Raw genomic sequence first — 23,174 nt, forward strand, 5'->3', positions numbered from 1 at the left:
CCACTCACTAAGAGGATGAGAGGAATAGTTAGGTTAATGATTAGGGTTTGATAACAAAGAAAGATTCACATAGAATGTTGTGCTCACATAGAGACTTGCACACACGTGTGGATAGATTTGACACCTTCTTCACTCCAATGTGCCACCCAATGAAGTGATGAATCAACCCCAAATGCAACAAATGCAACAATAAGTTTCTCACAAAGAATACCACTTAATGATAATAGAGAATGCTTGTGAGTAAATCATACATACACCCACAATCACAAAGATGTATCCTACCAACATATGAAGGATTACACTCCCATGGAAAGGAGCTCTGATACCAAGTTAAAAGACATGGTGTGAGCTCAATGATTGAATGAATTAAACAATGGAAATGATTATCACATAAGAAAACTCACACCACTAGAGCAACACATGCCACCACTTAGATAATAATGAGATGTAACCAATGAGCAATAGAGTGTACTCAAGGTCACCACAAAGTATCACATAAACACAAGCTAATGGAAAATGCAAAGAGGAGAGTATCTCCACAAAGGACCACTTAGTATATTGATCACTAAGCAAGTACACAAAGCATGGGCATTACACTCTCCACTTAGCTCTTGAGTGTAAGTAGTATACCCTGTTTATATAGGCTCAGGAGAAGGAGGCGCCTAGGGCCCACGAATCTCTCCACTTCCCTTAGATTTCTCACCAGACTCATCTAAAAGGTGATGCCTCAATCATAGGAAAGTATCTACTAGACCTACACTCAGTTACTCTAGTAAATGAGCCTTCTAACCTTAGAACAAGACACTCTAAGGTATCACTAAGGATATCACACTAAGAATGGATGCTAGATCACATATTTCTGACACCCTGCAGTTTGCCTCACTCTCCTCCCTCCTACTTCCTCTGCTTTGGTTGTTCCAGATCTCCCTCCCCCCCCCCATCCTCTCCAGAGCACTCCTGCCGCCGTCCGGCTACGCAAGATCCAGAGCGGCGACAGCCGGCCAGCTCCATCCGTCGGTTGATTCATCATTTTCCGGAGCCGGCAAAGATGACCATTGGTGCCTCTCCGGTTCGGACTCTCCCTCTAGAGCATAATAACATGAAACGTTTCGTCCGTTTCGTCGTTTTGAAGGTTTCGTTTCGTTTCGTTTCGTCTGTTTTGGACGAAACGCAAAGGTTTCGAAATGACACTTCTTATATACACATACCAAATTTATAACATAGCCAACAAAAAGATGAAGATACATTTTTTGGGACTAGTGGGTATGAAATTCATGATTTTGGGAGTAGTTTTTTGGTATTTTCAAAATTTGGGCAAGAAAAGGAGAGGAAGAGAGGAGGAAAGAAACAAGTTGGAAGGGAAGAGGGAGGCGAGAAGAAAAGGGAAGGAGGTGAAGAAAAGGAGAGAAACTTGGAAGACAAGAAAAGGAGAGAAAGAGGCAGAGGAAAGAGGAGGGAAGAGGAGGGGTGGACCATCGAGGAGAAGAGAGAAAGAGGAAAAGGGAAGAGGAAGAGGAGGCGTGGAGGAGAAGTGAAGGAGCGAAAAGGAGGAGTGGACAAGGAGAAGAGGTGGAGCAACAGGTTGCGGCCGAGAAGAAGCGTCAAATGCGTGAAGTGGCAAATGGGCAGCAAACAAGAATGGAAACAACGGCAAAAATCGCATTTGCAAAAAAAAAAACTTCCGCCCTTTTTTTTACCACACTTTACATTTGGGCGAAACACCGTTTCGATGGGCAGGTTTCGTTTTGTTTCGAAACGTTTCGTGCCAGAAACGTTTCGTGCCGTTTCGAGAGGGCAAAACGGGTTTTTATGTTACTATGCTCTAGAGTCGCCAAGTGGCCCCCCCGGGTGTTGGGACAACCAGCCGACTATAGTTCTTTTCAGTGCCTCCTCTCAATTGATGGAGCTAGCATGTTTGAGGAGACGATGGCTCCCATCCGCATTTGTGTCGTGTTATACCACTCCAGGCCGTCCACCCAAGAGAGTGGAGCAATGATCTTCTCCTTTCTCCCTAAGTGCAGCACAGGGGACATACTGGAGCATGGAGTCAATATCCTCTGCTATACAGGGGCAGGGCATAGAGCTTTTGCATCATCTGCAGGACCTGCGCATCACAAATGTGCTTACCCACCTCTCGCCCTTGGCTCGGATGGAATTGGGCGGCTCCAACCTCAAGGATCAGGCAAGGAGGATGGTGTCCTCTAGCCTGGAGGTGTTGCTTTTTGTTTTCCTACATGTTTCTGTGTGGCAATACCTCTTTCCCCCATCCTACAGATATCTACACTGTGACAATTGGAGTCCAAAGTATGCATATTCTAGGGCTCGAACAGAGTGGGTACACATGAAGGCTAGGATACATGCCCATCTAGCATGGCTTCGCCCCAGGACTGACACTGATTGCTCACCATCGAAACCCGCGCCCAAGACTCTTCGAGTGGAGGGCAGTTCCACTTCTCACCACTCTTAGCTATGCGGATTGTCACATGGAACATCCAAGGGTTGGTGCTTCCAGAGGCGTGGTGTCCTTAGAGAGGAGCTCCATAGAGCAACAATTAGTGGACCCATTGACATTCTCTTCTTACAGGAGCACCATCTTTCAAAGGGACGGACCCGCCATTGCAGGGAGATTTTACAAGGTAGGAGTCACACCTTCTGGTCCCATTCTTTTGGTTTGGTCCCTTCGGGACATAGAGTGGAGTATGCATTTCCATCAATGAGCAGTTTTTGCCTTTTGGGGTGTTGATAGATGAACATAATGTAAGTAATCACCCCATTCATGTGTACCTATATAGTGCACACAATTTCCAAGCAATCAACCGTTCATGCCTACCCATAGGGCACGCTATTTCCAAGCAACGCTTGGAATTAAAAATGATGCTCATGTGATATTCATATGCCTACAAGAAATAAACATGCACCTTGAAAGGATACTTAAAAATATATTTGATGATCTTACAAAATTTTTGAGAGAGTCAGCTCTTCCCTAGATCTTGCGGGGGGGAAGAGGGAGAGAAAAACTACCATGGAGAAAGGGAATGAGGTTCTATCACCTCCATCAAACCTAAGAGAAAGAGAGAGAGAGCGTCTATGAACCGTGCACGAGATAGAGCTTTTGTGCCTATGTGCTAGGGTTTTCACATATAGAAAGAAGAGTGCAGCAGAATTGCACCTCAGCTTCTCCTCCTCGTGCAACGGAGGATTGCCCCCAAGATTCCACGATGGCTGGAAACCACTGTTCGTGATTCTCATCTCTCCGATATGGAACTTCATGACCTTGCTAACTCTTCAGCACAATCTTTGACACGGGCATGGAGATTACAAGAGCTTCGTCATTCTTGTAATCTCGCCTTGATGAGTACAGTGATTGTCACATGCACCCCGCACTTGGATGCCACGTAGACATATCTGTACAAAAGGTGCAGGACCTGGGATAGGAAAACCGGTCCCACGTGAGCCCAGTCCGGGACGAGTCAGCCAGGGTTCCATTCCAGTCGTCCGAGGTCAGGTGTGCATTGTCCTGCACATGCGTCCGAGGTCAAGTGTGCATTGTCCTGCACATGAAACAGTGCCAGTCCGCGCTGTGAGTCTCCCTCTGGAATGATGTCAGTGGTTCTGTGTATCTAGTATGTTACTGGATGCCAGATCCCTGTGTAGACAATTAGGGTTTGCATATAGGAAAGGGGCCAGCCCATAGGGCTACCCCAAGGACAGATGTGGGCATGGGGAAGGTGTAGAACCACCCCCATAGGGACCAAGAAGGCCTTGGCTGTACCCACCAGCCATGGGATGGCCATGGAGGGGCTGTAGACAGCCCTAGGGCTCCTGAACAGGTGGCTGACTGGTTACACAGCCCCTAGGGGACTGTAGACCAGGTGTGGGGCAGCCCACACAGGCTGTCCAGCAGCCAGATCTGAGGTGCATGGTGGCCAGCATTTATTTTAGTCATGCACAGCATTTTTTAGCATTTAATGCTGTATTTTCTAGTCGTGGAGCATTTAAGGACAGCCGACTAGATGTCCTGAAGGGTATAAATACCAAAGCCACAAATCAGTTCATTTATCTCATAATTCACCAAGTGCTGAAGCTGAACCAAGGGCTAGGACAGCCAAGAACAAGCTAACACAGAAGGGGTGAAGGATTGAAGGTCAAGGGCAGAGATCCATCTCAACCAAGAAGGTTCAGTCAGTCTTTTATTTCAGTTTGTTGCATCATTCTAATAAAAGCAAATACACCATTCGTGGTGGGGGCCCTACAGAGGGTATTCGGGACCCAATACTGTGTCCTCTTCTCCCTCTCTATCTCTCTCTTTTTCTGCACATCTATATTCAGTTTTGTGCGTTAATTTCGTCATGACAAGTGTGCTGTTTTCTGAGCATTGAAGTTACCGATCTCCCCTGAAGCTTCCGCATGTTACAGTGGTATCAGAGCCTACTTCAAGTGTAAAGATTCAGCAAGAAACCAAAAATTTTTTCTCGCTCGTGTGGTTGGTTTTCAGACTCCGGTGGACTACCCCTTTCAGAGTGACTCCTGTCCCTCGAAGGACAATTGGTTTTCAGCCTCCGGAAGTCTCCCACGCACACAGTGGATGGTCAGATTGTGCTCCGGAAAGGAAGTGCGTTTTCCTGCAATGGCGAGCTTCGACGACGAGAGAGACCAAGAACCTTGGGACCAAAGTGCACAGGCAGCCCAGCTAGGGCATCAGGCATGAGTGTTACAGAGATGTTCCAACAGATAATGCGAGCAATCACAGACCAGACGACCAAGTTGGAAGAGCAGAAGGTGCAGATCCTAGCTCTGGAAGAGCGCACCCGTTCTCCACCGCCGCGTTTTCCATCTACTCCTCCCTCTCCTTCCGTATCCCAAATTCCAGATCCTCTACACAGGGACCCTCTCACAGGGTCACGACCGCAGCCCAGTTCTATGCTTGAGTTGCAGATGCGTGCATTGGAGATCCGACAACAGGAAGACGAAGCCATGCGATGCGTGGAACATGAGCGTTACCTTGCAGCTTTGGACGCCAAATTGACATCAGCGACGTCCTCGAATCATTTTCCCAAGAAAATGAACTTCAGTAAGTATAATGGTAAACTCGACCCGACAACTCTTCATTCATGGTTGCATCAGTTTGAAGCTTACTTTGCCGCAGTTAGAAAGAACGATACTGACAGAGTGATCTTAGCCAATTGGTACTTGGAAGGTGAGGCCATTCCTTCGTGGACCCAGTGGGCTCATGCCCACAGCAAATTAGGTATGGTAGCTTATGTGTGGGACGAGTTTGTCCGCGACCTTAAGCAGCGGTTTCTACCGCCCCATTACCTTGAGCGACTCAAAGACGAGTTCAGGAGAGCGCGTCAAAACGCGCAACCAGTCCTTCAGTTTGCTAATAGAATTTCGACTTTATGTTTGCAATGAGGCTTATTTGATTCAAACAAGAAAGGGCAATTTTTGTATGGTCTTGACACGCAAATCCAATGGGAGGTGCGTATGTTTAGGCCAGCCACCTTCGAGACGCCCTCTCGCTTGCACGCAGAGTGCTGAAACGAAGCATAATGGTGGCAAGCCCAAGACTTCCAAGCCGGCTACTCCCAAGGCTACCACCTCAGGGGGAAAAGGCCAGAACCAGACGGGGTCTTCCCCAAGACAGAGCATGGGAGCCTCTGGCTCCAAGAACTCGAACAATGCGTCCAAGCTTAATCCAAACCAGAAAGCGGAGGCAGGCAAGACGGGTGGCAAGTTGAGTGCTGAGGAGATTTCTCGGTACAAGGAGGAGGGTGGGTGTTTCTTTTGTAATACAAAAGGCCACACTTCTCGATAATGTCCTGAGAAGACTACCACTCCAAAGACCGCCGCCTCAACCTCCACAGCTTCCGTGGTGAGCCCAACTCCCACACAGACCCCAGTGGCTCCCCCTAGTTCCCAATGCTTCAGTTGGAGCAATCATTAGTCGGGAGCTCGAAGATAAGCAGCAGGGCGCCCATGACCAAGAGTATGAGCGCAACGAATTGCTCAAGACCTTTGGCTACATAGGTGGCCAGAGAGTCGTCTTGTTTGACAGCGGCGGCAGCACGGAGGACGTGGTCACGGAACAAGCCACTCGGCGTGCCCGTTTCGTCCTAACTTCGGTGGACAAACAAGTTGAGGGTTTTAGCACAGGCATGACAACGAGCGTCAAGTATGAAGCTCTAGGTGCTAAATTGGTTATTCAGGGCATAGAGTTTGTGCGTGATTTTATGGTTGCCCCTCTTGTAGGAGGGGCAGACATAATATTGGGCATTCAGTGGTTTCACAAGTTTCTTCCTGATGTCAAGTGGGACAAGCACAATTTCCAAATTAATTGGAATGTGTCAAACGCCCCAGTGTAACACGCGGAAGCTCTGAGAGTCTTCTTTCAGCCCTAAACACCACTTATAACATGCTGATGCAAAACCGCAGACAGAAGGGAGAGTAGAGAGAGAGAGAGAGAGAGAGAGAGAGAGAGAGAGAGAGAGAGCTGGAAATTCAGTATATTCATATGGTACAAAAAGGTACCTAGGTTCTACAACCATAGGCTGCCTTCCATGAAAAGGTGGAAACACCCCAAAATAGTCCTAATGCTGGACCCACTCCCTAGTGGAGTGAATGACCACAACAATGAGCATACATGTCTTTATATAGGCCCTTGGACAAAAGGAGTGCTGGCCGACTGATGGTCGGCAAGCCGACTGGGCATTTTCTCCATAAAACACATCCACGACCTGTACCATGCAGCCGACAACATCTTATGCAACTAACAGATTCTTCAAAGTCTTCCATGTCCTGCTCCAAGTCCAACACTGGCCCAAACTGCACAGCATGCTCCTAAATTCTGGTTCTAGTCATTTTTTTCTTGGCTGCCCCTTCTGGACTAGCTCCAGAGAATATCCATGGCAATTCTTGCACATGACATCCCCCTCTGCTAAACTTGATGACGGGATTCCAACCTGTTCTTGGATGACTGTCATCATCCCATTCTATTCCTTGAATCCCTCTATCATCCATCCATCTCTGGCAACCCTTTTCACTGAAAACCCGGCCCGGTCTCCAAAGCCACTCTAACTCTGAATAATATCTATGCATCAGTTCCATCCAATCCCCAATCTGTTCCTGCCCTGACTCTAAACACCGTCTTGGTCTTCATTCCTAAGAAACGAGTCTGGCACTCTTCTTGTAGCCGACAGCATCTTATGCAACCGACACATCCTTCAAAGTCTTCCATGTGCTCCAAGTCCAACACTGGCCCAAACTTCACAGCATGCTCCTGAATTCTGATTCTAGTCATCTTTCTCTTGGCTGCCCCTTCTGGACTAGCTCTAGAGAATGTCCATGGCAATTCTTGCACATGACACCCAGTGACCATTAAGTGTGAGCCAGGAATCCCAAACTTTCCGCTCATAAGCCACTTACAGGCTAAGCGAGCAATTAGCAAAGGCGCACATTGTGCGATGATTTACATCCAAACCGCCCAGACGGTGGCCAGTGCTTCCGAGAAGTATGTGGCTCTCCATTGAAGTTCCAGAACATTTTTCTTCGAGACAATCTCCCTCCCCAGCTCCCCTCGTCCGGACCGGAGGACCACAAGATTGATCTCCTCCCAGGCTCGGAACCCCCGAGCAAGTTTCCGTATCGCCTTTCCAAGGCAATGGAATCAGAGTTGGACCGCCAACTCCAAGAATTGTTGCAATTTGGCTTTATATATCCCAGCGTATCGCCATTTGCAGCACCAATCCTGTTTGTCAAGAAGAAAGATGGGTCTTCTCGTTTGTGTGTCGATTATCGTGCACTCAATAAGCTGACTATCAAGAGCAAGGTTGTTAGAGGCGTCAAAGGCATTTGGTACGAGGCGGATATGGTACGCACCTCGAAAGACTCGTATTTTTTAGAGACGTTAGAGGCGTCTGTTTTATATATATATATATATATATATATATATATATATATATAGTGATAGATAGATATAATATATATAGTGAAAGTTGAGAGAGAGAGATAGAAAGAAAGAAAGAAAGAAAGATATATTAACGTCCTGTCGAGGCCAAAGCTGACCTATAGGACAGATCAGAATACATCTTTGGTTACAATCCACTTCGGAGAGAGAGAGAGAGACTAGAGTGTATGTATGAGCCTTGAGGGAGGGAGAGAGAGGGTGTGTATGAGGGATGGAGAGAGAGTGTGTGTGTGAAAGAAAGAAAGTTTATTAAATGTCTGCAAAAGGCCAAAATGACCTATGAGACCAAAATAGTCTATCCTCATCATATGGATACATCCTCAAGATTCAAGGGTACAAAGTGAAATGAAATGAACTGAAATGAACCGGTAGAGTATAGAGAGAGCTCCAAAAGTGGGTATGAAAAACATCATCATCCTAGTGTGTTTGAAGTTTGAACTTTGAACTTTGGGTCTTGAGAAAGGCTTAAGTGAGGGAGGGAGATAATGAGGGAGAGAGAGTGTGTGTGAGAGGGGCTGCCTTGGGCCCTTAAAGCCCCCGTCTAAAGACTCAAACCAGCATTTTTTTTTTTTGACGCCTCGATCAAGCAGTCATACGCCTCGAACGCCTCGAACTGTTAGGGGCACACCTTGTAACAACTATGATCAAGAGTAGATTCTCGATGCCTTGAATAGATTATATTTTGGAGAGGCTGAACGGGGCTAAGGTGTTCTCAAAACTCGATTTAAAGAGTGGGTACCACCAGGTGCACATTGTGGAGGGGGACATCCCCAAGACAACCTTCCGTACAGAACGGGCCTACTATGAATTTGTGGTCATGCCTTTTGCTTGACGAATGCCCTAGCTACATTCAGTCGCATGATGATGCATGTTTTCCGAGAATTAATTGAAAAGTGTATTCATATTTCTAGACGACATACTGGTATTTTCACCTACGGTTGAGCAGCATGACATTGATGTGGAGAAAGTCCTTAAGTTGCTGGAAAGCAATGAGCTCTAAGTCAATGAGAAGAAGTCGGAATTTTATTTGTTCCACGTTCATTACCTTGAATACATAATTAGTACAGAAGGCATTCGACTTGATCCGGCTAAGGTGGCCGAGATTGTCAATTGGGAAGTACCTCAGACAGCTTATAGCATCAGATCCTTTGTGGGTATATGCCAGGCATACTCCACCCACATAGACAAGTTTTCTGACCTCTCGGCGGATCTTACCGATTTGCTAAAGGGTGTCAAGACAAGAAGGCAACAGATTCGAATGACTCCACGAGCGTTGGAGGCATTCAAGAACCTCAAGGTGGCTTTATCAAAAGCGCCTTGTTTAGCACTTGCCTCGTGGGACAAGCCATTTCAGGTGATCGCAATTGGCGGTGTATTACAACAGAATGGTCATCCAGTAGCTTACATGTCTCGTAAGTTACTGTCCGCAGAGAAGAATTACTCAGTCTACGATCGTGAACTCCTTGTAGTTATACAGGCCTTGAAACATTGGAAACATTTTCTTTATGGCCATGACTTTGAGGTTCACACTGACCATCAAGCATTACGCTAGATTCAGACAATGCCAAGTGCACAGTGGAGTGACCGACAACACCGCTGGAGCCAGATATTCCAGCAATTTGGTGGTATGATTGAGTACCTTCCAAGAAAGGCCAATCCAGTGGCTGATGCTTTGAACAGGAAGGGACAAATAACTTCGATTCAGACCACTAGACTCAACCTTGTTGCGACAGGACTAGACGACATGAAGCACACGTATGCGGATTCCGAGTAATTCGGTACACAGTGGGAACAGGCATTGGATCCCATAGGACCATGCCACTTTTTGATACGCAATGGTTGCCTTTTCTACAAAGGCCAACTATGTGTCATGAAGTCGTTCAAGGCAGCTCTTCTCCATGACACCCAAGACACCATTACTGGTGGTCATAGGGGCATGAATTCAACTCTGGAGAAACTGGAACGGCAATATTATTGGCCAAAGATGAGGCGAGATGTGTTTTCATATGTACAACACTATGATATTTGTCAAAAGATAAAAGCTCCTCATGGAAAGAAGATAGGGTTATTATAGCCCTTGCAAATTCCTGAGGGACCTTTCTGCCTCCCAGTCCGAGTAAGCGTAATACTCAGTGCTTAACTATAGTTGATAGATTTAGCAAATTTACTATGCTTATTCCATGCAGGGCCAATGTGACCACCGAGGATGTTGCCCAGTTGTTCATTCGGCATTGGTACCCGATTGGCGGAATTCCTAGGACCATAGTGTCAGACCGAGATGCCAAGTTTACTAGTCATTTTTGGAGGACATTCTTTGATAACTTTGGTACTAAATTGAATTTTTCCAGTGCATTTCATCCATAGACAAACGGCCAGACAGAGATCTATAACCATTTGGCCTTTGATGTGCTAAAGTGTTATGTCCACGATCAGCAAGGTAAGTGGGAATCATATTTGCCATTAGTTCAAGCTGTTTTGAATGATTCTTTTTCTTCAGCTATTGGCAGGACTCCATATGAGGCAGCGTTTGGAAGACCATTCCGGTCACTATTGACCAGGACCTCGTCTTCAGTACCTAAAGCGAACAGAGTGACAGAGTCTTACCAAGAGATTTTAGAGTCAATAAAAGACAGGTTGGCTAAAGCGCAAGAGGCCTACACTTGATAGGTCAATAAAGACCGAAGGGATATGAAGTTTTCGGAAGGGGATTGGATTTATCTTCGGATTATAAAGCAAAGGTTGAAACAGGTGGGCAAGCGATGCCCAAAGTTGTCTTTCAGGAGCTTCGAACCTTTTCCCATCCAGAGAAAGATTAATGAGGTGTCAATGAAGTTGAAGCTACCTCTGAGTTGGACTATGCACGTGAGTTGGTTAAAACCATATGCAGGTCCGATCCCTTCAGAAGTTATAGACGAGGCGGAACCACATATTATTGATGAAGCTGAAGTTATGGTTCCAGAATAGATCCTTTTGCACCGTTTCAAACATGGCTCAGGCCGAAGGCAAAGACAGTTCCTCACGAAGTTTCAAGAGCAAGGGACCCACGAAGCGGTATGGCTTGACAAAGACTTTTTCGACGACTATCCGGCGTTATTGACGGATTATTTGGAGGCTATGCAACTTCCGTCAAGTTAAGCAGAAGGGAATGTCACGTGCATCCCACACTTGGATGCCACATAGACATATCTGTACAGAAGGTGCAGGACCCGGGATGGAAAACTGGTCCCATGTGAGCCCAGTCCAGGACGAGTCAGCCAGGGTTCCATTCCAGTCGTCCGAGGTCAGGTGTGCATTGTCCTGCACATGAAACAGTGCCAGTCCGCGTTGTGAGTCTCCCTCTGGAATGATGTCCGTGGTTCTGTGTATCTTGTATGTTACTGGATTCCAGATCACTATGTAGCCAGTTAGGGTTTGCATATAGGAAAGGGGCTAGCCCATAGGGCTACCCCAAGGACAGATGTGGGCATGGGGAAGTTGTAGAACCACCCCCATAGGGGCCAGGAAGGCCTTGGCTGTACCCACCAGCCATGGGATGGCCATGGAAGGGCTGTAGACAGCCCTAGGGCTCCTGGACAGGTGGCCGACTAGTTACACAGCCCCTAGAGGACTGTAGAGCAGGTGTGGGGCAGCCCACACAGGCTGTCCAGCAGCCAAATCTGAGGTGCATGGTGGCCAGCATTTATTTTAGTCATGCGTAGCATTTTTTAGCATTTAATGCTGTGTTTTCTAGTCGTGGAGTATTTTAAGGACAGCCCAGCCGACTGCTGTAGAACCAGCCGACTGGATGTCCTGCAGGGTATAAATACCAAAGCCACAAATCAGTTCATTTATCTCATAATTCACCAAGTGTTGAAGCTGAACCAAGGGCTAGGACAGCCAAGAACAAGCTAAAGCAGAAGGGGTAAAGGATTGAAGGTCAAGGGCAGAGATCCATCTTAGCCAAGAAGGTTCAGTCAGTCTTTTATTTCAGTTTGTTGCATCATTCTAATAAAAGCAAATACACCATTCGTAGTGGGGGGCCCTACAGAGGGTATTCGAGACCCAATATTGTGTCCTCTTCTCTCTCTATTTTTCTGCACATCTATATTCAATTTTGTGCGTTAATTTCATCACGACAAGTGTGCTGTTTTCTGAGCATTGAAGTTACCGATCTCCCCCGAAGCTTCCGTGTGTTACGCAGTGATACAATCATATGAGCCTACTATAGCTAAAGAGGCTCTTTCTCTTCCTAAGTGGTAGGCAGCCATGGAGGCCGAGATTGATTCCATTGAGAGGAATTGTACATGGGAGCTTGTGGACCGGCTTCTGCATCAATGGTGGTGTATCTGGTTGTAGGAGCAAAAGTTTCCTCATAATCCACACCCTCAATCTGAGAGTACCCCTTCGCAACCAATTTGGCTTTGTGTTTGTCCAGAGATGCATCACCATGAAACTTGGTCTTAAAGACCCACTTGACCCCAATAAACTAGACAGTTCTTGCTCTTTGTGCTCATGAGCACTAGCCGGTTTACCAAATGGATGTCAAGTCTGCCTTTCTTAATGGTGACTTACATAAGGAGGTGTATGTTGAACAACCTAAAGGTTTTTAGGTTCCCGGTCATGTGGGTAAGGTGTACGGATTGCACAAAGCCCTTCATGATTTGCAACCGGCACCCAAGGCGTGGGATGATAAGATTGATGCATTCTTTCTTTCCCTCGAATTCCAAAGATGCTTTACAGACAACAATCTCTATGTCTTTGCTGAGGATGCTTTGCTCTGCTTGATTGTCTTATATGTTGATGATTTATTGATCACTAGCTCACATCTTGCCAAGATTGAACAGCTCAAGTCAGATTTAGCTCTCACCTTTGAGATGACTGATTTAGGAATTCTCCAATACTTTCTTGGGATAGAGGTCTATCAGTCTTCTAATGGAATGTTTCTTAACCAGTACAGATATTTGCAGCAGCTCCTAGAGACATTTGGGATGACCGAATGCCATCCAATTTCTTGTTCGATGGATCCTAACTCCAAGCTCTCCCATGGTATCCCTCTCCCCTCTTCGAGGACAGTACACAGTACCGGAGGCTTCTTATTTATTTGACTTACACTAGGCCTGACATTTCTTATAGTGTCAATGTTCTCAATCAGTTTTCTTCCGCTCCTTGACATTCTCATTGGCAGGCCGCTCTAAGGGTTCTCTGATACCTGGTACCTTGGACTATGGTCTCTCTTTCAGAGGAGGCACTAAGCTTGTTGGATACTCTCATGCTGATTGGGCAGGATACTCGACGATCCACTTTTGGCTATTGCTTCACTCTTGGTTCTGGTCTTATTTCTTGGAGATCCAAGAAGCAGAATACAGTATCATTATCTTCTACTGAGGCTGAGTACCATGCTTATCTAGATACGTGCTGTGAGTTGTTATGGTTGTTCCAGATGTTGAGCAATCTTGATGTACTCTCAAATTCTTTGATCCGTATTCTTGCGGACAGCCAAAGTGTCACCAATTGGCCGACCATTTGGTCCATTCCTAGTTTTTGCGTCTCGTTCACTTGAGGCCAGGCCAGTGTCTCGTGTGAAGAGGCCAGTATTTTGCTAACATGGACGGGAGCCAGACTGGTGCCACCCGTGTGTTAGCAGGATGGTGTCGTATGGACGGGAGCCAGATCAGTGCCACCCGTGTATGACCTGGACTGTGTTCGATCCATGGGACTGTCACGCCATGGAAGAGCCAGTATTCGTGCCGTGTTTTACCTATGGGACTGTCACACCTAGGGAAACTCGTGCCTGGAACTGTGTCTTACCTATGGGACTGTCACTCCATAGGAAGACCAGGTTTTTCTGTTTTATGTCGAGCCAGTTTTGTGCCGACAGATATTTTGTACATGTTCCATGAACGGGAGATATGTCCATGTTACTATTTGCACATGCACACATATTTTGCATGTTTGAAACTGTTTTCGCATGACATGTATTCGTGTGTTTGCCTGCCTGACGTGTTACTTACTGAGCGGGGACGCCTGCCAGTGAGTCGTGAAGTCTGCCCTGTATTCTGACGAGTTTCAGTGCATGTGAACAGGTGGTAAGTATATGGTACATGTTGTTTTAATGTTTTAAATTCTAACCCTTTGATTTATAAGGTTAGGGGTTCACACTTATTTAAAAGTGGGCACCCCCTTTGGGCACCCACTTTGGGGCCAAGGTGGGGAGCCTCACTTTTAAGTGAGTGTGGGGGTGGGCATGGTCACCAACCCCCACTAATCCCCCTTCATGCATGCGTGGGTAGCTCTAAGGTTATCTTCACTTCAATTTTTATTTAATATGGCTCTCCATCAAGCGTAAACAACATCGCAGCTTCTTGGCGTTGATTTTTCTTCACCCGGCGATCAACCTTTTTGGCGTGGGGGAACTGTCGACCATCTCCTCGCATGCTGCCTCTTCCATACAGGCTGCGCATGCTTCTATACGGCTGCTTTCACTTCCTCTACAGGCTGGCTGCGAACTGCACAGCAGGGGACTGTTGACTCTACTGCTGGCTGCGCCTGACCCTCTACAGGCGATTGAACCTGCTGCTGCACGCGGCTGTCTTCCATCTGCAGGCGGCTGTTTTCCACCTCCTCCTTACTGCTGCGCCTGCTCCTCTCCCAGGCGGCTGGCTGCCCCATTGATTGCATCACCAGGCGGCTGCAGCCAGGCCAACCACTGTTTCTCAGGTGGCTGCGCAGGCTGCTGGGTACCCTCTTCCAACAGGCTTTGATCTCTGTTCCTTCAGGTGGCAGCAAACCCGCAAGAACCTCAGCGTATTGCTCCTACAGGTGGAAGCATTCCTACAGGCGGCTGTTTACTCACTGGCTGCGTTGTCTTGTTCTTTTGCAAGCAAACGTGGGCCATCTTCTCTCTACACTGCAGCCAGGCCTCTCCTCCAAGTGGGTTCTCCTTCTTTCACAACAGGTGGCTGTTATTTCTTGCGGTGGTACTTGCCTTGGTGGTTCACCACGAGGCGACTAAGTCTTCATCAAAGGGACTTCGCATCACCTGGAAGACTTCATCATACTACAAGTAATGGTTTCATATCAACCATCTACAAGTAAGTGCTTTTCAGATTTGAGTAAAGTACTATATGTTTAAATCTGGTAAAAGATTCGTCCCGCTCGGCCTACACCCGTTCGGTGCCGGGTTGTCCAAGCTATATGGGCGAACCTCGGTCCAAGGGTGCTGAGATCGGGAGAGCCAGGCGTTAGTACGAGAGCGCCTGTCTGTGCGTGGTCTCGGAACACCAGTGTGGTGCTCTCCGCGGAGTCCAGTGAAAGCACAGGACCGTAGCGATTGGACCACACCAGTGGTCGTACTGCTTCGAGTTTTCTTCATCGAAATCCGAGCCTACTTGTTTGGTACTGTTTTCATATGTACATGGACATTATCTGGTTCTCAGAACCCATGGAGCATTGTATTCTTTAAATACTCCCAATAAATATATCATATATTGAGGGGGGGGTCGGCCCGTTCCGGCCCCAGTGCTGGTGTCCATCTTTCCATTTCTGTTCATTTAAAATTCAAGTTGTTTTAAGTTGTCCATTTCATATTTGTGGTTTTAAAGTTGTGCTATTAAGCGTGTGGGTGTCCAACGGAGTCTTTCCCACTTGACGGGATCGGTTTCACAAAGTACCTTGGCATTGGCTCAAACTTCATCCTTCCATGGCAAGACCAAACATATTGAGGTCCACTTTCACTTTGTTCGTGAGTTGGTCGCCGACGGCATCATTACAATAGAGTATTGTCCTTTGCAGGACAACATTGCTGATTTCTTCTCCAAACCTCTTCCTCGATATACTATTGATCAGCTCCTTACCCATATGGGAGTCGGACCCCGTGCTGGAGTTGAGAGGAGGTGTTGGACATGTCATCTCCAGCTCTCTTTTACTCCATTTTATCCCCTTTTTATCCAAATATTTATCTGATATTTTTAGGGATTTTTCCCATATTTCTTAGGCTATTTTAGGCATTTTTATCTGTTGTGGACATTTGTCCTCCAATGCTACTGCTCTACATGGGATGTATATAAGCATGACCATTGTTCCTTCATTTATTTATTCAATACATTCAATATTTTCAGTCTCTAGCTCAAGTGTTGAATCTCTCTTGGCTATCTACTCTCTCTTGTGTGATCTCTATTTGCTTCCGCTTCACATTCATATATTCTCACAAGACGGTTGTTGTTAATCTCTTTTTAGGATTGTAGTTTGCTCTCTTCTAATAGAAGAATCTATTTCCCTTTCTTTTAAAAAAACTTATCAATCAGATGAATAGAAACCAAGCAGCCTTACAAAATTTCACCATCTGCAAGTAGATCAGCAAGTGTGGTATCTTCATCGAATCTCTCGCCTCCTAGAACAGCCTCCAGCCAAATCCTAGCTTGTTTCTGCCATCATTAACGCACAATATACTCAACAAAAAAAAAAAACCTTTGATACCTATTCCCTAGCATCCATAAGTCTGCAATACCGAATCATGTCATGTAGCAGCTCAGTCCAATTATGGTGTGGTATTATTGCAATTACCATTAGACTATCACATATATACATGCATGCATCCATACACACATACATGTTATATACAACCAAGGGTAAGTTTAAGTTGTAATTATATAGTTCAGAGTGAACAAACATAACCATTCACTTGCTAATAAAGTAATAAATTCTTATCATATTTGAATCCACATACATGTTACATACAACCAAAAGTTGTGAATGTATACTTCAGAGAGAACAATCATAACCATTGTCTTGCTAATAAGCTTCGGCCAAAGGATTTCTGATCATGTTTGGATTCAATGCATTAAACAGGCACACAGATTTGACTAAAAAACAAAGAAATTCTTGCATTTATGCCAGTACTTGTTTTGGGGTCATATTCAAAAAGAATTATTAAAAAGAATTATTAAAACTGGTACCTGCAGAAACTCTACATCCAACTCTCTGAAGTGGATGTTGGGCGATGGAGAGCCCTCTGCTAAATCCGACATAGCCCCTCTTCAAGGAACTGAAATAGGTTTTGGATGCCAATTCAGCTTCGGCGGCGTGGGTGCTAATATGGGTTTATGATGAGATTAAGCTAAATGAATTGTGATGGTAATCATGAAATTAACCTATGTACGGAATTAAGCAAAATGGGTAGTTATAACCCTGAGCTAATATGTGAAATTAAGAAAAATAGGTTGTGATAAATATGGATTCTGATGATGATGATGGATTGCAGCTGATTTATTGTATATATTTACCTGTGATTTATGCAATTAAGCTTAAATGGGTTGTGATGGATTACATGCAGTTAAGCTATATGTGATTAGTGCAAACAGGCGGTAGGGGTGAAGGAACAAAGAAAGCTTCGTGGGTAGAAAGATGGGTTTGTGAAAAAGCTTTATGGCAGGTAGTGTGTGTGTGCAATGGATGGTGATGAGAATAAATTCTAGATCCATAATACTTTTTCTTCTCTTCTATAATTCTATTTGTTTGTCTTTTTTATTTTATTTTTGGGGGAAAAGTCACCTCACACGTGCAGCAAAGAGCCACACCCATTCCTTGGGGGCTTGTCTTTTGTTGTGTAAACTTTGAAGTTCCTCACACACCACATGGTGGTTCCCACTTTGGCCATATGCATCACCACTCCTCTCAAAAAAACAAAAAAAACTTTTTTCCTAGCCACTTGAGAAAAAGAACAAGGCTAGAGTATACCCGGTTTTCTTTGATTAAAATCCTATAATTGGCTTATTTTACAACTAGAAATGTTAAATTTTCAATAGTTTTCTTCTAGATGACGTCAAAGTTCGACCCGTTTTCTTGAATTTTAGCAGGTGTAAAATACACTAAATACTGGTTGTTATGTGTACCTATAACTAGGTTATAAACATGTTGGAGAAAGGAATAATCTCCCTCACCTCACTCATGGTGGATGTGCCTACCTACATCCTCATGAAATGTGCATGCCTACAACCTCATGAGCACTCATGGTATATGGATGATCTCCCTAGGTCATCGCTCATTAATAAGGAATCTCCCATGTCCAAGCACATGAGATGGCCTTGGTGGGTGGTGCGTATAGACCTTCTATTGCACCCACCAAAAAATGGAAGTTTACGCTTTGGTGGTTATCACGAGCATCCCATAGCTTACAATGTTCCTTTGTTGAAAGGTTGAGTGGAGAATATCATTACACATACACATGCTAGTAAATAAAGGTTGCATGTGAATCAAAGGAATGGATGTGTGATCGAGGAATGAGCAAGGTAAGATTATACTTTGTTAGCTCGTCTCCTCATTAGCCTTAGAATGGACGCATAACAGCTTCACCTATCATAACCATATAGAATCTAGTCAATTTTCGATTGAATGCTAAATGTAGGGAGATACACCTGCTATACACTCTTGAGAGTGCTTGTGAATATTAAATGTAGTGAGCTATAGAGTAATTAGACATTAAGTGTCCACTTAAGAACTTCCTTTAATCCGCTTAATTTTTAGTATTCTTTCCAATTAATTTCACCTTAACAAAAAGTTTTTGGTTCTAGTCTTTAGTTGTAGTTAAGAACTTCCTTTAATCCGCTTAATTTTTAGTATTCTTTCCACTTAATTTCACCTTAACAAAAAGTTTTTGGTTCTAGTCTTTAGTTGTTCCCCAAAACAAAAGTGGCCTTTCAAGCCTTCCAAATCGACATCATTATTTTGAGCTTATGCTTTACTTTGCATTGCAGGTAGGCTAACAACTCCTCTTATACACCTTCCACAACCACTTGATGTTATGGACACATGTCAAATCACATTTAAGGCAACCACTCGAGTGTGAGTTTCATTTAAGAATTTATTTAATGGTAGGAGACATCACAACATTCTAAGTTAAAGATACAGCATAGGACAAGTATGTATGGATGCTAGGAATGTGGGATTCATTTTGCAAGACATGCAATATGTACATAAGGTGAAAGTTGAAAGAATAGGTAGTTTCTAAATGTTGTTTTATTATTACAAGGATGCATAAGGTGAAAGTTGAAAGAATAATAGTTTCTAAATAAGATGTGAAATCAATATCACCTCTCGTGTCTCAACCTTGTTTACTCTTGTAAATTATTGGCTATTTTATCCTTAGGTGTGTCTGACACTCAAGGCTCTTTTTTATGCCTTTAATGAGAGACTCACCACACAATAGGAGAAAAAGCCATGTGAGGCCAATCTCAATATCATAAACAACCAAAAAAATCAAGGACTATCACTGGCTAGGATCCTAAGACCAAGAAAACAAAATAAGATATCTTTGTAAATAAATTCAGGTGTTTCTTCTTTGACTTATACAACATGCATCTTCAAAGTGAAATAAGAAATCACAATAAAGCCTTAACCACATGGGTAAGGTAAAGAAGACGGGGAGAGAAGTGTTCTTCTTATAGGGTAGTTGTGTTGAAACATCACATGCTTAACATAATAAATTGGCCTCTAAGTTTGGGCCCATTTTGTTTGCTACATAATAAAGATTTATTTACTTAGGTACAAGCAACCTTGATGTTATGAGAGACTCAAGCAAGTACAAAACAATAAACAATATTCTTCATTTAATGTGTACTCAAAACAAGAAGAGGCTTATACTATTTTGTTACGTTGTTTGGGGGATGTCTAAAATACATTGTTGATTTCTATATGTATGCATGTGCAAAAGGCAAATATAATTTTATAGTTTTTTTAAACTATATATATGCTTTTGGCATAGCTCATTAGCTTGGTTCTAGCTTCTTTTCTAGGAGTTTGAGAACAAACACACTACCGCACACACAACCTCTATTTCATCCCCTTTTCCTCCTCCTTTTAAAAGACAATAAACAAAATGGCATGTTGATGTATGTGTTTGCAAAGCTCGTGAGTTTTCTCACACCAAGGCTAGATGATATTTTTCACAAATAATAAGTACAGGGATGAGCCCCATGTTTTTAACTCTTTCTACTCTAAGGTATGCACAAGCAAATATTTGCATAGTCTCATTTTTAAAAATTTTTAATGGCAATCTAGAAAAATTCACTCATCATCATGTCACAACGATTTCTTTTATATGGCACTTACGTGATGATTCATATTGCCATGTTTACATCCTTTAGAGGCATCTTCATAGTATTTTAAGGGTGATTTAACACATTAAAAACACAATTATTCATTTTAAATCTTGCTTGAAGAACCACGTTGTTTAAGTTTTTGTTTCAAGTTAGTGCTAAAGATTTTTTTTAAAAAAATTGGTATGTCACGACTGTGACAGTATCATACACGCATACACACACACAGAGATATGGTGGAAGGGAGTTTCTTAGGCTCTACTCTCTTCTATTGCTTATGAGTGTGCTATATCTGAAAATGACTAAGTGTGCCTTACACACACACACTACAACTGACAGTGCGGGGTAGCGATGCGCTACGTGTCCCGCTTATTCACTGTACACATGTGCTCCGCCTATCCAGTATGAGCTGGCGGATACAACCTGGCATTGTGTGCACCATATGTGTCAACACTCCCCCTCAAGCTCAAGTCACGAGGAGGATGAGTATTTGAGCTTACATCACTCAAGTTGTGTACTCCCATAGCATGGCAAAGGTACTCTAACTTCTCTCGGGGTAATGATTTGGTAAAAATGTCAGCAACCTGCTGATGTGTATAGAAACATGCTGTAGGTCTACCTCTCCACTAAGCACCTTCTCTCGAATAAAATGATAGTGAACCTCTATGTGTTTCGTGCGAGCATGAAACACTTGATTATTAGCAAGCATGATGCTGCTAATATTGTCACAATAAAGAGGTACGAGGTCCACCACATCATAGCAAATCTTCTCTAGCAAGCTGCATAACCACACGGCTTCACATGCCTGCAAACTGTTGCCCCCCTCTGTACTCAGCCTCTGTAGACGACAAAGCAACCGTAGGCTGCTTTTTAGACATCCATGATACTGCACCTCTTGCGAGACTGAATACATAGCCTGATGTGGATCTCCTATCGTCTGCACTACTCGGCATCAACCCTGTAGTGCAATCCATAACGGATTGTATGCTTCACATAGCGCCTGATCCTGCGTACTACATCTAGATGAGGTTTCATGGGTGACTGCATAAACTGACTTACAACACCAACTGCATAGCTGAGGTCCGGACGTGCAATAGTGAGGTAGATCAAGCTTCCTACCATCCGCCTATACATGTTCGGGTCCTCTATCTGCGCTGGCAACTTAGCATTCGGATCAAGTGGTGTACTCATCGGCTTGCATGCCATCATACCATACTTTGCCCGACATACCCAAGGCATATTGACGCTGCAACATCCATGTATCATCTCTTCCTGCAATTGAGCCTTCACCTGAGCTATGAGATGCTCATTGTTCTTGGTAACTATGAGGTCATCAACATATAAAATAATCAACACTTTGTCACTCCCTCGGACTAGTGCAAACAATGATGAATCTAATGGACATGCATAAAAACCCAACTGCTGCAAGTAGCTAGTGATGTGACCATGCCATGCTCTTAGAGCTTGTTTTAGTCCATGGATTGCCTTGCACAATTGACATACTTGATGTGGGTATTTCTCATCCTCATATCCAGGTAGCTGCTGCATGTAGACTTCCTCAGTCAACTCTGCATTCAAAAATGCATTCTTAACATCCATTCGATGCATCTTCCACCTATTAGCCATAACTAATGCAACCACCGTACGAATTGTGGCCATCTTGGTGACTTGGCTAAATGTCTCCTCATAGTCTATGCCATACTGTTGAGCATAGCCCTTAGCTACCATCTGAGCCTTGTATAGCAACTAACACTACCATCTGCATTGTGTTTGATCTTATACACCCATTTGCAGCCAATGATATTCTTTCCCTTAGGCAACTCCACAAGTGACCATGTACCTTGCTGCTCTAAGGTATCCATCTCCTCATCCATGGCATGTACCCACTTTGGCTGCTCTATGGCATCCTCAAACTTCTCTGGCTTGGTGTCCTGCATTACATTTGTCATATAGGCATGATGTTGCTCAAATCCATCATATGTAAGCTTCTGCACTGTGGATATCTCACTCAAGTAGATCTGCAAGGTAAAGTAGTCTCCTCTGAACTTCTTGCAAGAGGTTGTACACCAATCTACTATTGAAAATCAACAATCCTTGAAGTTACACTAGTGTTGTGAACTCCATCAACAAGTGGCTGTACATTGGTACTCCCTCTACCATCATGTGACTCTGGGCTGTTTGGGGTTGACCTAGAGCCCGTAAACTCAAATGATGTGGGCTGATTTGGTGCTGTAATATCAACCATAGAACGTGCATTTTCGAACGATCCTGGAGCCACCTGCATGTTCTCTCAACTGCCCAGACCATGGACTGCTAGAATGCGTTGTAGTCACACCACTTCTTGAGGTATGTGCACCTCTCGTTTGTGCATGTCCTTGCACTACATTGCCATCCATATCAGTGAATGTATCATGCGTGGTGATCACCGAAGAATACCAACTACTAAGCTCATCAAAGACTACATCATGGCTAATGCGAAGCTCATGAGTGATCGGGTTATAGCATATGTAGCCTTTTGTTTCTAAAGCATATCCAACAAAGACACATCTTTCTGCCTTAGGATCGAGCTTCTTCCTCTTTTCATCTGGCACATGTACATAACAAGTACACCCAAAAACTTTGAAGTGGGACACATCTGGCTTTTGCCCCGAGTACATCTCCTCCAGCGTCTTATTGTGCACTGTCGTCGCAGTGGGCATCCTATTCATGATGTAAACGACACATTGCACTGCTTCTGCCCAAAAATGTCTAGGCATGTGTTTTTCATTTAAAAGTACCCTTCCAACTTCAGCAATACTGCGATTCTTCCTTTCTGCCACACCATTTTGCTACGGACATGATATCTGCCTTTATATGCCGTGTGAATCCAAATAATTTGTGAACTCCCTGCACATGTATTCTCCCCCTCCATCTGAATGGATGGTAACTATCCTCTATCCAGTCTCTCTCTCAACAACCATGGTGCAAAAGAGCTTGAACTTGTCAAACACCTCTAACTTTTCCCGCAAAAAATACACCCAAGTCTTCCTCGTAAAGTCATCCACAAAAGACACATAATACGTCCCGCAAAAAATACACCCAAGTCTTCCTCGTAAAGTCATCCACAAAAGACACATAATACTTCAACCCACTCATGCTAA

General features: G+C 44.4%; 1 protein-coding gene across 2 annotated transcripts in view; it reads right to left on the reverse strand.

The window, feature by feature from the left end:
- LOC147637701 (uncharacterized) overlaps positions 1-17,411 on the reverse strand; it is a 49,063-nt gene extending 31,652 nt beyond the window's left edge. The window contains exons 1-2 of one of the 2 annotated variants that reach the window (XM_086799526.1): positions 16,897-17,411; positions 16,271-16,365 (exon numbers count right to left, since the gene is read on the reverse strand). In XM_086799526.1, coding sequence (XP_086655652.1) covers positions 16,271-16,365; positions 16,897-16,968 — 167 coding nt within the window. In that variant the 5' untranslated portion in view covers positions 16,969-17,411. The remainder of the gene's footprint in view (positions 1-16,270; positions 16,366-16,896) is intronic. The other variant, XM_086799527.1, reaches the window with a different exon arrangement.
- Positions 17,412-23,174: the final 5,763 nt, after the last annotated feature.

The sequence above is a fragment of the Cibotium barometz genome, chromosome 6, assembly GCF_041138505.1.
Source record: "Cibotium barometz isolate CiBa-2024 chromosome 6, ASM4113850v1, whole genome shotgun sequence".
Classification (NCBI taxonomy): domain Eukaryota; kingdom Viridiplantae; phylum Streptophyta; class Polypodiopsida; order Cyatheales; family Cibotiaceae; genus Cibotium; species Cibotium barometz.